The following is an 18,580-nucleotide window of genomic DNA, read 5'->3' on the forward strand; positions in this document are numbered from 1 at the left end:
AATTTCAGCCGGATCGGATTAAATTTGCTTCTCTTTGAGGCTCTGCAAGCCAAATCTGAGGATCGGTTTATATGGGGCTATATATAATTATGGACCAATTCTGGCATGGTTGTCAGAGACCATATACTAACACCATGTTCAAAATTTCAACCGGATCGGATGAAATTTGCTTCTCTTAGACGCTCCGCAAGCCAAATCTGGGGATCGGTTTATATGGGGGCTATATATAATTATGGACCGATTTGGACCAATTTTTGCATGGTTGTGAGAGACCATATACCATATTTTAGCAGCTAAACTCGAACTTAGTACTCACCTTTACCACACGGACGAAAAAGACTGTTTTTCATATGTTTCGGTGTAACAATTATATGTTTGGAACTCAAATTTTTTAACACAATATTTTTAAGTGCAAGCATATAATGTTCATAAACTAGCATAATATGTTTGGGACATATATGTTAATATGTTAGAGCATATTATGTTTGGGACATAAAATGGTTGTAAATATAATATTCTTATATGCAAACATATATTAATTTGGAAATAGCCTATAAACATTTATGTGTTTCGAAAGAGAGACCTAGAGAGTATTCTACAAGTAAAATAAAGGAAGTAACCAATTGGCACCTTAAAAATATATCCACACGAAGGAAATTTCATTAAAATTTTTTAAAAAAATTATTCAAATAAGGAACATTTACTCATATTGTGCAAAATTTAACTAAAATCAACTAATCTTCATGAACTAAAATAAAGTTCAGTTGGCATTAGAGCCCCGTTTTTCTGGGTGTATAATTTTTACACCCAAACATATGAAAAGCAGTATTTTTCGTCCGTGTAGAATGGTTTTATCATTGTTTTCGACAACATTTAAATAATTGCTACCATTTTGTAAATTCTTACTCTGTTTTTAACGTATTTGAAACAAAAAAAGTTAAAATTACCCTTTAAAAATATGAAAAAAACGGGTTATAAAAAATTGAATTAAAAGAACTTCCTGTGTAATAAGAATAAAGAAAATCTTTGGGAGGATATTTTTGGAAGTGCTTTAAAGTTATGTGCTTTTAAAGTTATCCTTGCTTACAAATTCTTTATCCAAATGAACATCCAAAGCATAACTTCTAAAGCGATGCAAACGATGCGAAAGCAGAGTACTTCCATCCTATGATAAACCCATGTAAAATTCATTGGAGAAGACCCAAATTTGCACTTCTTCCGCATCACAAGTTGGGGATCCAATCTGCTTTTTCGAGTGACACAGAATGCTCTTGAAACATGTTTGAGGTGATCATATTTCTTCTCTGCGCGTATAATTATAACTTGATATACGATATTAGATTTTTTATTATACCCATGACTCTCAAACTAATAAATTTAACCTTTAATATTACAAAATAACAACAACAATTATCTCAGGATACATAATTAATTTTGAGGGTCTTGGTAATTTTCTCAAATTATTTACTATCAATGCTAGGTTCAAGATTCCTGGTATAGCCGGCAAAGAACAAACAACATGTGATCTTTGCGGAATTTCTTACAATTGAGAAAATTTAACAAACTGTCAATTAATCCAATAAATTAATTAAGCAATACATACGACACGCACATTCCAAACACCCATCACATCTTCCGCAATCAACTGATAGCAATTATGATGGTCTCTTAGATTAGAATACTACAGTTTTTAGCTAATAAGATCAATCTTAGATATTGTTAATTGATCTCGATTTGTTGTAATGACATAAATTGAAACATTTTTAATTAATTTGTCAATTGTTTGTTTTTTTTTTTCTTACAGAAACCGTCATCATCTAGGAATTCATTGAAGAGCTACATTCACTGAAAGCACGTGTTCCAAAGGCCAAGAATTGAGATCTATTTGAAGAAAAAACCCTCATAAGTTCTAATTCTAAATGAACAAAACAAACGCCATCATCAATTAATTAAAGAATCAATCTCGAAAAAAAGCGGAAGCGGCCACGAGAATACCAACTACCTTTTTAAGTTCAATTGAAAAGGAATCGCAATAAATTAAAAAAAAAAAGAAAACAAAACAACAATCATGGTGAATATTACAGTAAGTAGTGGAAGTAATTCCCTACTTTTCTACATTGAAAAAAAAAATGCACACTCGTAAATTTTCCAATATTTCAATGTGAAAAGGGGATCAATTCAATAAAATTAAAAAAAAAATACATATAATTTGAATATCGTACTGATACGATATTGAATATCGTACGATACGATATGTTGATGACAATTTTTATAGTCTCTCCATCCTAGAGAGAGACTATACTTGGTATAGTCCTAATTTTCAAACATAAGTGTATAAATTGGATAGATGTCTGTTGAATCATTAGTTTATGAATTATGGAATTTTATTGGGGACACCCTCTGGTAATCTGGCAATCATCGCTTCATTTGGCATATATTTTTTTAGATGTGAGAATAGCTAATGGTCACTGGAGAACACGGAAGATACGTAACAGAGAACAGCAACCGGTGGCTTTTTTTCGTATTGCAATCTTAACCACAAAATGTTGGTGGCAGTGAGTAAGACACCAATTACCATGCGATCTTTTACATTGATACAAATGCGAGAATAAAAACACCACCAGTATATAACAATGTTCGTATGCAGTGTCTTGCAATCTTAAACCAATTGACATCGTAACAACGCTCGGTAAACAAAAAACGAGTGTGGCACAGGGATGGAAAATTCAGTACTATAGTACTTTTTTCAATACTTTTTCACCCCGGTCAGTACCGTAGTACCCCCGCGAATGATTTAGTACCTTTTGTGTAGACATTTTTTTTGATATTAAAATATTTTGAGAAAGTCTTTATCAACCTCATTTGCTAATAGTCTTTTACAAATTTGGCAAAACAGAAGAAAATCTCGATTTTGTGAAAGCCATAGTCAAAAACACGATTTTATTGAGTTTCAAGAATGTTTTAGTCGAAAAAAGCATGCGATTCTATATTATCGATTTTTTATTTCGGTAGAAAATTTTCTCAAAAATTTATTTCTATATAAAATTATTGCAAAATGTTATTTCTATAGAAAATTTTGTAAAAATGTTATTTCTATAGAAAATTTTCTAAAAATTTTTTTTCTTTACGAAATTTTTGCAAAATTTTATTTCTATAAAATTATTTTGAAAAATTTTATTTCTATAAAATTTTTTTGCAAAATTTTATTTCTATAGAATATTTTGTCAACATTTTATTTATATAGAAAATTTTCTCAAAATTTTATTTTTACAAAAATTGTTGTCAAAACTTTATTTCTATAGAAAATTTTGTCAAAATTTTATTTTCTTGACAATTTTTGACAGTAATCTTCCAGTGGAATTTTTGTTGAAATTTAGTAAAAAGTACCTTTTCGATCAAAAAAATACCTTCTTTGTACTTTCTTAAAAATTGTGTTTTCCATCCCTGGTGTGGCACTTAAGTGTGAATGCACTCAACAACAACGATTACCAGCAGTTGTCATTAGCTCAAGAGAATTGAGAGAGTACCAAATAAGAGAATACCAAACTGCTGAGATATGGGTAACCAATTTGTGTGATTGCTTTACTACGGTGTTTTCGAGAGACCAACACTCATACTAACAAAGACCGACAGTCGTCGGTTGCAATGGATATTAGTGGTTGAAAATTTGTTTACCAATTGGTGTTTTAAGATTGCAAATATTGGTGTTTACTAAATACACTGGTCGGTTGCGGTAGATCGCAGCCGTTCTCTGATACGTAAGCAATTCGAAGCCCAATTCATGGATTTGCCATCGTTTTCATTAACTTGTGGGTGAAACTTTTAGTTTGATTTCGTCCTTCACAATTCATGGATTTTCCCATCGTTTTCATTGCATTGCTTGGGTGAAATTTCACTTTGGGTTTGATTTCATCCTTCCATATTCGTTGTTTATGATCCTTCCTTTATTCAAGATAGCCAAAAAATGTATACCAATCACGGTTGCCACTCGTGCCAAAAATAATCCACCAAAATTATAAAAAAATTTACCAAAAATCTACCAAATTAAAAAATATTTTGAAGTTTTCGATAAAATTTTCGTCGTTAGTGAAAAAATGTCTTTTTTTCGAATGAAATGTTTTATTTGTTCATTTTAAATTATGATATTAATGATTTTAGATAAACTTACTTCTTCTTCTACTAAAAGGAGAGCTTACTCACAATGGACTTTTTTTGACAAAAATTGTATTTCTATAGAAAATTTTGTCAAAATTTTATTTCATTCGTTTTGTTTTGTTATTGTTGGTTTATTCTTCAATCATTCTTTTTGTTTTTATTTCGGCTTTCGGAAGGTTCTAGTGTGGTTCACTTTGGGTTTAGTGAACTACCAGAATTTCTTCTGATGATGATAGAGAATGCTGATGAGGAATGTGGAAATTCCGAAACGCACGTCCATCCAACCATCTTGCAGTCTATAGGGCTTTGCCCAAATAAATTTGACAAACATTATTTTCCTCTTTTTGGATTCTTTTAGATTAATTCTAAATCGGACTTTTAAGATCTGTAAATATGCAAATAAAAAGACTTTACTTCATATTTTTATCCGACGTTTCGTTGGCAATTTCCAACTTCTTCTGGGATGAATTTTATTGTAATATTTAGTCTTTTTTCATATTTTCGATATCATTGTTAAAAGGTAAAAAGTGACGGCACATGAATAACATTAAACACAAATTTAAAATAATTTCAAAAATAAATAAATAAAAAACTAAATTAAAATATCACAGAGCTTTTTTCTTATGGCTACGATCACAGATGATTGAATTTAAATTTCCTGTGTTGGTTACTGTACTTGCAGTTTAGTCAATGCATGCTTTTAGGCTGAAATCAAAAACAAGAAACATTTTGTTTCTATAGAAAATTTTGTCAAAATTTGATTTCTATAGAAAATTTTGTCAAAATTTTTTTTCTATGGAAAATTTTCTCAAAATTTTATTTCTATTGAAAATTTTCTCAAAATTTTATTTCTATAGAAAATTTTTTCAAAATTTTATTTCTATAGAAATTTTTTTTCAAAATTTTATTTTTCTATGGAAAATTTTCTCAAAATTTTATTTTTATAGAAAATTTTCTCAAAATTTTATTTCTACGAAAACTTTTGTCAGAATTTTATTTCTATAGAAAATGTTGTCTGAATTTTATTTTATTTAAAATTGAAGTAACTTTTAGTTGTAGAGGAATATTTTGCAAAATCAGTAAAAAATTTACCATTATTGGTAGAAATCTATCAACTGTGGCGGCAACCGTGATAACAATGCTGATTGTTTCAAAGCTTTTCTAAGTGGTTTCGCCGTAATGTGAAACGCCCTTTGGACTAGGCTATAAAAAGAAGATTCCTTGTCAAACATGGAATCGGACAGAATTCAGTTCACCATTGTGGTATCACAATGAACTGAATAGTCTAAGCCTAAAAAACGGCCTATATCTAACCTAACCAACAGGCTGTCTCTAGTAAATCACGATGTTATCTCAGGTTTCTTTTTTATATTTTTTTCTTACACTTCAACAGGTGTTATTGGTCTAATAGCGCTTATTGCGTTAAGGTTGCTTGATTGAAATTTTAAAATTGTACAAATTTTTAGAAGAAACTCTTAGTATCTCAAAATTACCAAAATTTCTCTAGGCTGCCGGAACAACTGACTAAAACAAACACATTAAAGTTACCAGTAGGTTTAATTCGATAGTGAGAAGTTTAATCTGCTCCAAACACTACTCCGAATCATCAATTCGTCGTTTTGTTTTTGGTCAGAAGTGAGCTTTCCTCGCAACCTTTATCTTGCCCAAATATCAGTGAATGGCAATTAGCTTCATTTTCTGATCATTAGAGCGCACCCAATATTTTATTCAGATTCAGTTTAGTGTTATTCAGTGTTGCCAGTATTTTTAAGGCTCTTGTCCCCAAATTATCGTCCCCAAAAATCCCCAATTTAAATTTAAATTCCTCACAAAAATCTCCAATACATTTTTGACCATTAAAAGAAAAAAATAAATAAATAAAGCAAACGGCTCTGCTGTAGAAAATCAGTAATAATAATCCAGCAAGCTGCAATAATATCAAGATTTCGAGCACCAAGAGACTGGTGATCGTATTCCAAATGCTGAAGATATGAAAATAGGAGTTCCGAGTTGCTTGTATTTATGAATGAATATAAAAAAAATTGATAACAAAATTTTTATATAGAAATTTTGGCAATATTTTCTATATAGAAATAAAATTTTGACAAAATTTTCTTTATAGAAATAAAATTTTGATAAAATGTTCTATATAGAAATAAAACAAAACTTTCTATACAGAAATAAAATTTTGACAAAATTTTCTATATAGAAATAAAATTTTGACAAAATTTTCTATATAGAAATAAAATTTTGATAAAACATTCTATAGAAATAAAATTTTGATAAAACTTTCTATAGAAATAAAATTTTGGCAAAATGGTCTGTCTATAGAAATAGAATTTTGGCAAAATTTCCTTTAGAAATAACATTTTGTTAAAAACGATTAAACCAATTTCTCGAAAAAAATCCCCAAATTTATGGAAATTCCCCACCAAATCCGCAAGTCCCCATCTTAAAAATTTAGTCCCCCATTTGCGGAAAAAATATCCCCAATTTGGGGAAAAATCCCCAATACTGGCAACACTGGTGTTATTCAAAATCATTTTGCTGGTGGTGATTTTTTTCGGGAGTCCACTGTATTCAATGTTCTTGGTACAACGATTTTTTGTCTACTACAGTGTCCGGAAATTCGTCATCATGTCAAGTTTTTGCGGGATCTGCGATTTTCGCCTTTCCAAACGGAATATTTGAAGTTATTCGTAATAGCAAAAGTTTTTTCACATAAAATTCCATAATTCATAAACTATTCCAATTAAAATTGTTTATAAATTAGAACCAAAACGTAGTTAATCCTATATTTGTTTATTATATTGTCATACAATTACATCTAAAGATGAGTACTATGTTTGGTGTTTTCATCAAAACACTAAATTAAAAGTACAAATATACGAGGGCAGTTCGGAAACTTCTTAGCCTAGCTCAAAAAGCGCGGTATAAACAGAAAAAAGTTAAGCGTTTTGGAAACTTCCATCTCTGTTATGAACACATGTTAAATTTTGTTCTGATCTGGGAACTCCTTCATATAGAAACAGGTGTTCAAAAAAGACGCATCCGCAATTTTTTTACAATGGAAAAATTAGAAATGCGTGCCGTCATTAAATATTTACATAAAAAAGGTTTATCGGGACAAGAAATTCATAATGATATGGTGAATGTGTTAGGTGAAAGTGCTCCTTCATATGCAACAGTAAAAAATTGGGTTGCTGAATTTAGACGTGGTCGTACAAGCATTGAAGATGAACCACGTAGTGGACGTCCAAAAACAGCAACAACAACATAAATTGTAGCCAAAGTGCATGATATGGTATTAAATGATCGACGAATAAAAGTGCGTGAAATTGTTAATATCATGGGCATCTCAAATGATCGAGTCCATTTAATTTTGCACGAAGAACTACAGATGAAAAAGCTTTCTGCAAGATGGGTGCCGTATTTGTTAACAATCGATCAAAAACGCATAAGAATGGAAATTTCTCAAGTTTGCTTGGATCGTTTTAAGCGAAATAAAATGGATTTTAAGCGTCGTTTCATAACTGTTGATGAGACATGGATCCACCACTATACTCCGTAGACAAAAGAATAATCCAAACAATGGACTGAATCTGGAGGAAGTGCCCCGAAGAAGGCAAAAACAAGGTTACGGCTGGTAAGGTTATGGCAATGGTTTTTTGGGACTTCAAATGTATTTTATTGATTGACTATCTGCAAAAGGGTAAAACAATAAATTCAGAGTACTATTGCAACCTTTTGGATCAATTAAATGTACAAATCCGAGAAAAAACGTCCTGGCTTACAACACAAAAAAATAATTTTTCATCAAGACAACGCACCAGCGCACAAGAGTGTTTTAACATTGGCTAAAATTAAACGAATTAAAGTACGAGTTGCTTGACCACCCACCTTATTCTCCTGATTTAGCTCCCAGTGACTTTTACTTGGTCCCAAATCTAAAAAAAATCCTTGCTGGCAAGCGTTTTACCTCAAATGAAGGCGCAATTACAGTTGTAAACCACTATTTTGAAGACCTTGAGGAAAACTATTTTAATCAAGGGATAGAATTGCTAGAAAAGCATTGGACTAAGTGTATTGAAGTTTCAGGATATTAATATTTTTGAAAAACTAACTATTCTCTTTCATTGATAGGCTAAGAAGTTTCCGAAACGCCCTCGTATATATGAAGACGATTACATTTTTAGCAAGTCTTGTCAAGTTATGGATGGAAAAGACCCAAGGCATTGATTGCAAAACATTTTATATTTCTCAATTAACCTTTAACCGGTGAGGTGAAATTTTTTTGCGTAATTTGCGACGTGTGGTAAATTTTACCCCCTCTTTTACATTAATATTTTTTCTGTAAAAAAATGGTTTTTTTGTATCATTATTATATTTGTTGATTAGTAAACATTGTATTTAACGAAAATAAAACAATATTTCGAAATATTATATGTTCTTTCAATGATTAACATATACTTTATTTCACACGTCTTTTTTAAAATATATGTAAACGAGTGTTCGAGGTGGTAAATTTTACCACCACGTACCCAGTTAAAGGTTAATTGATTCAAAAAAGTAAAACATGCTGGGTTTCAGCTTCAAAACTGAACATAGTACTTACCCAATTGACGTAATTCTATCTGACCATATTCAACATGTATAATTGAGTTATCTAAAATAACTGATAGATTGAGATTTACATATGTGAATGTATGAAAAGATATAATTGCTTTAAACTATAAATTTAATATAATTTTTATTTTTATAATTAATGAAAAAAAAACATAGAATATAGTGATATATTTTATTTACATTAATATTTTGATACCTACTTTAAAATATCCTATACATGCTAAATCTCCATTTTAGAAACATTGATATATCCCTGTATAAAATGTAGAACTTGTTGACACATAGTAAAATTTACGAATACGTTTTTTTTTTCAATGTATTTATTGATTGTCGTACATGTCCTATCTTAATTGTTTACTTGTTGTGTAGTGTAAACAAATTGAAATCGCATGAACTATTAACAATTAATTGTTTATTAGGTTTTTTTCGTTATTAATTTATTACACATGATTGGTTGACTTTTTGTGATTTCAGGATAGCAGCAGCAAACATGCGCCCCAAGAAATGGAGCAATTCTTACCCGGCGATGGATTGGGTGGAAATACAAAGTAAGTAAAATTGAGATTTTTATTATAATGAGAGGGTTTCTGTTATTTAATCAAATAGAGAATTTTATTTTACAAAAAAAAAATAATTAAAGGCAGAGATCTAACTGATCCGGGTAACTAAAGAAAAATCTAAAGGGTGATTTGTTAAGAGCTTGATAACTTTTTTTTTTAAAAAAACGCATAAAATTTGCAAAATCTCATCGGTTCTTTATTTGAAACGTTAGATTGGTCCATGACATTTACTTTTTGAAGATAATTTCATTTAAATGTTGACCGCGGCTGCGTCTTAGGTGGTCCATTCGGAAAGTCCAATTTTGGGCAACTTTTTCGAGCATTTCGGCCGGAATAGCCCGAATTTCTTCGGAAATGTTGTCTTCCAAAGCTGGAATAGTTGCTGGCTTATTTCTGTAGACTTTAGACTTGACGTAGCCCCACAAAAAATAGTCTAAAGGCGTCAAATCGCATGATCTTGGTGGCCAACTTACCGGTCCATTTCTTGAGATGAATTGTTCTCCGAAGTTTTCCCTCAAAATGGCCATAGAATCGCGAGCTGTGTGGCATGTAGCGCCATCTTGTTGAAACCACATGTCAACCAAGTTCAGTTCTTCCATTTTTGGCAACAAAAAGTTTGTTAGCATCGAACGATAGCGATCGCCATTCACCGTAACGTTGCGTCCAACAGCATCTTTGAAAAAATACGGTCCAATGATTCCACCAGCGTACAAACCACACCAAACAGTGCATTTTTCGGGATGCATGGGCAGTTCTTGAACGGCTTCTGGTTGCTCTTCACTCCAAATGCGGCAATTTTGCTTATTTACGTAGCCATTCAACCAGAAATGAGCCTCATCGCTGAACAAAATGTGTCGATAAACACATTTCGAACCGAACACTGATTTTGGTAATAAAATTCAATGATTTGCAAGCGTTGCTCGTTAGTAAGTCTATTCATGATGAAATGTCAAAGCATACTGAGCATCTTTCTCTTTGACACCATGTCTGAAATCCCACGTGATCTGTCAAATACTAATGCATGAAAATCCTAACCTCAAAAGAATCACCCTTTATTAAGATATCAATTACTGAATTTTTGTTGTATTTCATTTCCAGGAAATGTCTCGAATCTTTCACAAAATTTGCAAAAAATCCCAGAATTTTAATTACTCAAGGCATATATTTTTATATTTCCCATTTCTTAGAAAAGAAAACAATTTGAAATTTCAAAAATATTTTTGGTTTTGGATTTTCATACTTTTTAATGTACATATATCTGTCAGATTTTGTACCATTTCATTCAAACTCATCACTTACAGAAACAAATCAAAGCATTGTTCGACTGTTCACCACTTAGGTGAATTCTAACAAATTAGCGTTCTAAAAATAAATTTCGTGTTGTTGCATTACTATGTAACAAAACGAAATAAAAACAAGTTTATACGGCCGTATGTTCGGCCAGGCCGAATCTTATGTACCCTCCACCATGGATTGCGTAGAAACTTCTACGAAAGACTGTCATCCACAAATTTCAACTCACATGGTTGTTAAATATCATATAGTACCACCACGTACCAAATTTCAACCAGATCGGATGAATTTTGCTTCTCCAAAAGGCACCGGAGGTCAAATCAGGGGATCGGTTTATATGGGAGCTATATATTATTATGGACTGATAGGAACCAATTCCTGCATGGTTGTTGGATACCCTATACTAACATACCGTACCAAATTTCAACCGAATGGGAAGAATTTTGCTCTTCCAAGGTGCTCCGGAGGTCAAATCTGGGGATCGGTTTATATGAGGCCTATATATAATTATGGACCGATATCCACCAATTTTTGCATGGGTGTTTGAGGCCATATATTAACATCACGTATCAAATTTCAACTGAATCAGATGAATTTTGGTCTTCTAAGAGGCTCCGGAGGTCAAATCTGGTGATCGGTTTATATGGGGGCTATATATAATTATGGACCGATATGGACCAATTTTCGCATAGTTGTTAGAGACCATATACTAACACCATGTACCAAATTTCAGCCGTATCGGATGAAATTTGCTTCTCTTAGAGACTCCTCCAGCCAAATCGGGGGATCGGTTTATATGGGGGCTATATATAATTATGGACCGATGTGAACCAATTTTTGCATGGTTGTTTGAGACCATATACTAACACCATTTGCCAAATTTCAGCCGGATCGGATGAAATTTGCTTCTCTTAGAGGCTCCGCAAGCCAAATCGGGGGATCGGTTTATATGGGGAACTATATATAATGATGGACCGATATGAACCAATTTTTGCATGGTTGTTAGAGACCATATACTAACACCATGTGCCAAATTTCAGCCGGATCGGATGAAAATTGTTTCTCTTAGAGGATCTGCAAGCCAAATCGGGGATCGGTTTATATGGGTGCTATATATAATTATGGACCGATGTTGACCAATTTTTGCATGGTTGTTAGGGACCATATAGTAACACCATGTACTAAATTTCAGCCGGATCGAATGAAATTTGCTTCTTGTAGAGGCCTCGGCAAGCAAAATTTGGGGGTCCGTTTATATGGGGGCTATACGTAAAAGTGAACCGATATGGCCCATTTGCAATACCATCCGACCTACATCAATAACAACTACTGGTACCAAGTTTCAAGTCGATAGCTTGTTTCGTTCGGAAGTTAGCGTGATTTCAACAGACGGACGGACGGACGGACGGACGGACGGACATGCTCAGATCGACTCAGAATTTCACCACGACCCAGAAATATAAATATATATATATATATATATATATATATATATATATATATATATATATATATATATATATATATATATATATATATATATATATATATATATATATATATATATATATATATATATATATATATATAAATATATATATATATATATATATATATATATATATATATATTATATATATATATATATATATATATATATATATATATATATATATATATATATATATATATATATATATATATATATATATATATATTATATATATATATATATATATATATATATATATATATATATATATATATATATATATATATATATATATATATATATATATATATATATATATATATATATATATATATATATATATATGTATATATGTATATATATATATATATGTATATATATATATATATATATATATATATATATATATATATATATATATATATATATATATATATATATATATATATATAATATATATATATATATATATATATATATATATATATATATATATATATATATATATATATATATATATATATATATATATATATATATATATATAATATATATATATATATATATATATATATATATATATATATATATATATATATATATATATATATATATATATATATATATATATATATATATATATATATATTATATATATATATATATATATATATATATATATATATACATATATATATATATATATATATATATATATATATATATATATATATATATATATATATATATATATACATATATATATATATATATATATATATATATATATATATATATATATATATATATATATATATATATATATATATATATATATATATATATATATATATATATATATATATATATATATATATATATATATATATATATATATATATATATATATATATATATTACAAACGGAATGACAAAGTTAATATACCCCCATCCTATGGTGGAGGGTATTATAAGATTAGGGACTTGTAAGTTATATGAAAAGATGATGTACAGTGGGAGAAAAGATGATTCAATTTGTAAGAGGAAGATTCCGAAATGTTTTCTCCATAAGGAGTTAGCATAAAGGGCCCAAAGTTGAGTAGTTATCTCTCCCAGCCAGATCTGTACTAAAGGCTGTGGAAAGGTTCATTCGCCCGAACCGAAACATGTACAGTCCAGGCGTGTATAGATTTGTATCTGGCGTTTTCTTTTCAATGGCTATTAACCATGTTCCTTAATCTATATCTGTCCATAAAGCTCGAAAAATAATTGTATAATTAGACACCATCACTGTTATTTGAGCAGTAAATGTAAAAAATATACATAAATATATATTTTTACAAATTATAATAATCAGTTTCCTGCTAATATATTCAAGTTCGATTTTATCGCCATCACGACTATAGACTCTTTAGTGACATAAAAATCATCAATTGTGGCGAAATATACCCAAATCCATGTCCATGGCGTTGTCCAAATTCCCAGTATCGAAAGGCACTACAAATGAAACAGTGATTGTCACCTCAGAGCTAACGTTTTTTTTTTTTTTTTTTTTTTGCCATAACCGAAAGTAATATGTCAGTAAACATGAGTTTAGGCTTCCGACTCTTAAAAAACATTTTTTCGAAATATTTCGACGTTTGATCTAAAATCATCGCAGCCATCTGGGAAGAAAGTTTCAAAGGATCCAACATATTTAGGAATTTCAAAGTCTGCAGACAATAACGACTAAGACATGGCGTTTATGCAAATTTACCAAAAGAATTAGTAAGTGATAAAATATGGACAACTATTTTCGAAAAATGTGACTGTTTTTGCTTGTCCCGACATATCCCAGAATATATGGCGCAATGTCCCGGATTTCGGCAATCATCATCTGGCAACCCTAGGTTAGGTTAGGTTAGGTGGCAGCCTGATGTATCAGGCTCACTTAGACTATTCAGCCCATTGTGATACCACATTGGTGAACTTCTCTCTTATCACTGAGTGCTGCCCGATTCCATGTTAAGCTCACACTGAAAAAAATATTGTCGTTAGGTCAAAGATTTCATGTCTTTAAAATGCGAATACAAATTTTGCTTAGCATAGAAGACGCATTTCTCTAAAATAAAGTTATTTTCCTTGTCCAAAAGTCGATAAACTTTTCAATGAAGTCGTATTGTCCTTATAATTAAGTGATTTGACTTAAAAATGGGTATCTTAACATGAAAGAAAAAATTTATAGGCTAAGGTCAACTTGACTTTAATAATTCAGAAAAATTCTTTAAATTTAATGAAATTGTCTTTAAATTTGTTGTCTTTTTGCATCTTGACTACAAAGCAAAAAATCGTTCAAATATAGGACATGTTTTTCAAAACTTTATTTTAAAGCAGTTTTTTACTTCAAACATAGCATAATTTCTACTGGAAGTCGAGTCTTAATTTGGAAAATAAAGTTGCCGTTAACTCGTTTTTAAAGGACTTTGATAGCATATGAAGAAAAATAGCTAAAAAAGCGAAAAATTAAAATTTGCTTCCTAGAAGCAAGTACACAAAACCTAAATTTAAAAGAGAATTGTGTCTTAAAAGTATCCTTACTTGTATTCTCCGCTTCTTTGGCTCGAAATCAATACCAAATTTTTTAAAGTAAAGACAAAATCTTTGGAACCGAGTATGCTTTTTTTCAGTGCAATGACAAGGGACCTCCACATTGCAGTGAAACCACTTAGAGAAGCTTTGTAACACTCAGTAATGGTACCAGCATTACTAAGGTGGAATAATCCACCGCTGAAAAAACTTTTTGGTGTTCAATCGAAGCAGGAATCGAACCCACGACCTTGTGTATGCAAGGCGGGCATGCTAAACATTGCATTGCACCACGGTGGCTCCCACCGTGGTTCAATGTTGTTACTCGAAAAAAAGGTGTCATTGGATAAACCACCTTCATAAGAATATGAAAAAAGCAAGTTATAAAAACAATTGAATTAAAAGTACATCCTAAGTAGTTAAAAAAAGAACATCTTTGGGAGGACATTTTTGGAAGTGATTTTAAAGTTGTGTCTTTAGAAATACTTCCAAATATATTCGCTGTGTAATGTAGCTTTCCTCCAAAAACATTTCAAACGATGTTCGTTGGTCAAAAATTTCGTTTGGGAAGCAAGAATTTTATGTGTGTGTGTTCTGATACCTATTATCAGAAATATTGGCAACAACAATATACACTTATTGGGATCGATTTTAAAAATGTTGTTTCCCACAAAAAAAAATTAAGTTCTTGCGTGTAAATAATAAACATTTTTCACACATGCCTTTGATTAGGAGATGACATTGCAACGTTGATCTTCCTATGTTGTTGACAATCGTGAATCATGTCAGCATTGGTGTTTTTAATCTTCAATTTAAAAAATGCGCTTTTTTGCTGCCACAACTATGCCCCATTGGCGGAAATTCTTTATTAATTCTATTAGATGGGCACATGATAGCTTCAATTGCCCATTTGAAAATTAAAAGCATCTAAAAACGAGATATTACCAGTAGAATTATTATTAAATTATTTAATTGCTGTTAGATTATAGTGGATAATGTTTTGAATAAGAACAATTTGTATAGTTTGTGAAAAGCCGGTAGTTGTGAAAATGTAGTGTGTCGAATCGTATTTTCGACTAATTCACTGCTTTTTTTGTCGGTAAAAAGTCAATAGCTTAAATCTTAAATTTCTCTTAATCTTCAAATTTGTCTAATCGACTTTTTTGCAAATCAAATTGCTTTGGGTCGCCGTCACGGTTGCCACACAAACACAAAATATCCTAGCAACACTCAAAAAAGGGGGCGCTAAGTTAGTTAATGAAAATTTGTTGATTTTAGTTAAAATTTGTCCAATGTGAGTAAATGTACCTTATTTGAATAATTCGTTGCTTACTTTAATGACGTGAACAATTTTACTAAAAAAAAATAAAATAGTTCATATTTTCCCAAAATGGAAGAAGTTTGCTTAAATTGAGTCTCAAATGTGTAAATTTAACTGAAATTATTACTGTCTTGAACTTCGTATGGCGCTAAAGACATTTTAACAATTTTTAAATCCAATTTTTATACCCTCCACCATAGGATGGGGGGTATATTAACTTTGTCATTCCGTTTGTAACACATCGAAATATTGCTCTAAGACCCCATAAAGTATATATATTCTGGGTCGTGGTGAAATTCTGAGTCGATCTAAGCATGTCCGTCCGTCCGTCAGTTGAAATCATGCTAACTTCCAAACGAAAAAAGCTCTCGACTTGAAACTTGGCACAAGTAGTTGTTATTGATGTAGGTCGGATGGTATTGCAAATGGGCCATATCGGTCCACTTTTACGTATAGCCCCCATACAAACGGACCCTCAGATTTGGCTTGCGGAGCCTCTAGGAGAAGCATATTTCATCCGATCCGGCTGAAATTTGGTACATGGTGTTAGTATATGGTCTCTCACAACCATGCAAAAATTGGTCCAAATCGGTCCATAATTATATATAGCCTCCATATAAACCGATCCCCAGATTTGGCTTACGGAGCCTTTAAGAGAAGCAAATTTCATCCGATCCTGGTGAAATTTGGTACATGGTGTAAGTATATTGTCTCTAACAGCTATGCAAAAATTGGTCCACATCGGTCCATAATTATATATAGCCCCCATATGAACTGATCCCCAGATTTGGCTTGCGGAGCCTCTAAGAGAAGCAAATTTCAACCGATCCAGCTGAAATTTGGTACATGGCGCCAAAATTGGTCCATATCGGTCTATAGTTATATATAGCCGATCCCCAAAAATAATCTACCAAAATTTTATCAACATTTTTTTACTATAGAAAATTTTGTCAAAATTTTGTTACTAAATATACCCAACAAAACTTATGATTACTGGTGGTACCTTCAACTTTTGTGGAAGTGGAAAATCTTACTCAGACTTCACATCATTGCTGTTGTTGTTGTCATCAATCCCTGTAGTTGCAGTCATTCATTGGATTTTATTTCTATAGAAAATTTTGTCAAAATTTTATTGCTATAGAAAATTTTGTCAAAATTTTATTTCTATAGAAAATTTTGTCAAAATTTTGTTACTAAATATACCCAACAAAACTTATGATTACTGGTGGTACCTTCAACTTTTGTGGAAGTGGAAAATCTTACTCAGACTTCACATCATTGTTGTTGTTGTTGTCATCAATCCCTGTAGTTGCAGTCATTCATTGGATTTTATTTCTATAGAAAATTTTGTCAAAATTTTATTTCTATAGGAAATTTTGTCAAAATTTTATTTCTATAGAAAATTTTGTTAAAATTTTATTTCTATAGAAAATTTTGTCAAAATTTTATTTCTATTGAAAATTTTGTCAAAATTTTATTTCTATAGAAAATTATGTCAAACTGAATTATTTACGTATTTAATGTTTAATATATACCCCGTATGGACTAACTTACAATTGAGAAGACGGTGTTAAGAAGTTTTAAGATACCTTGCCATCGGCAAGTGTTACCGCAACCCAAATAATTCGATTGTGGATGGCAGTCTTTAGTACAAGTTTCTATGCAATCCATGGTGGAGGGTACATAAGATTCGGCCTGGCCGAACTTACGGCCGTATATACTTGTTTTAAATAGAATATCCTCTACAGCGATTGTGGGCACCGTAAATAGTAGCGATAAATTTCAGAAAAAAATTGCAACATATTAATTTATAATGCCAATAAAATATACCCTTGTTTTCTTAAGTTGTATAGTACTTCATTTATATTGCAAAATGACATCATTGAATAAATCCATGCCGTGGAATAGGGTATAGTGTGTGTAGGATTACAAAACAACAGATCTAAGTTCGATTCCTCCTGGCGTCATAGAGATTTTCAAAGTACAAATTGTACCATAAATATAAACAGAGGGAGAGAAAGGGGTAGTAAAAGACCGAGAATACGAAAGTAACTTATAAGAGAGAATAAAATCTATAAATAGATATGAGAGCAGCAACTCACTCGCTCTTTTCATACCCACCACGGGGTATAATAAGTTTGTCTTTCCGTTTGTAACACATCGAAATATCGTTTTCCGACTATATATAAAGTATATATATTCATGATCAGGGAGCAACTCTAAGACGATATAACCATGTCCGTCTGCCTGTCTGTCTGTCTGTTGTAATCACGCTACAGTCTTCAATAATGAAGCAATCGTGCTGAAATTTTGCACAATCTCGTATTTTGTCTGCAGGCAGGTCAAGTTCGAAGATGGGCTATATCGGTCCAGGTTTTGATATAGTCTCCATATGAACCATTTGGTAAGGCCTCCATATAAACCGATTTCACTTTTTGAGGGTATAGAAGATCATGAAAATTGCTTGAAACTCAATGTAAAATTTCCAGATTTTACGCCTCGGGTGAAGATCTACAGATTTAAGATATCAAATCAAGACGTTATAAAATCTATAAATAGATATGAGAG

The 18,580-nt window shown here is 31.1% G+C and overlaps 1 protein-coding gene across 5 annotated transcripts in view; it reads left to right on the plus strand.

The window, feature by feature from the left end:
• The window catches only part of path (solute carrier family 36 member pathetic), a 127,351-nt gene that overhangs the window by 80,020 nt on the left and 28,751 nt on the right, over positions 1-18,580 (plus strand). For 4 of the 5 annotated variants that reach the window (XM_075307792.1, XM_075307791.1, XM_075307794.1 and 1 more), the window contains 2 exons: positions 1,805-2,083; positions 9,256-9,329. In XM_075307792.1, coding sequence (XP_075163907.1) covers positions 2,069-2,083; positions 9,256-9,329 — 89 coding nt within the window. In that variant the 5' untranslated portion in view covers positions 1,805-2,068. The remainder of the gene's footprint in view (positions 1-1,804; positions 2,084-9,255; positions 9,330-18,580) is intronic. The other variant, XM_075307795.1, reaches the window with a different exon arrangement.

Source organism: Haematobia irritans, chromosome 4 (assembly GCF_050003625.1).
Source record: "Haematobia irritans isolate KBUSLIRL chromosome 4, ASM5000362v1, whole genome shotgun sequence".
Taxonomy (NCBI): Eukaryota; Metazoa; Arthropoda; class Insecta; order Diptera; family Muscidae; genus Haematobia; species Haematobia irritans.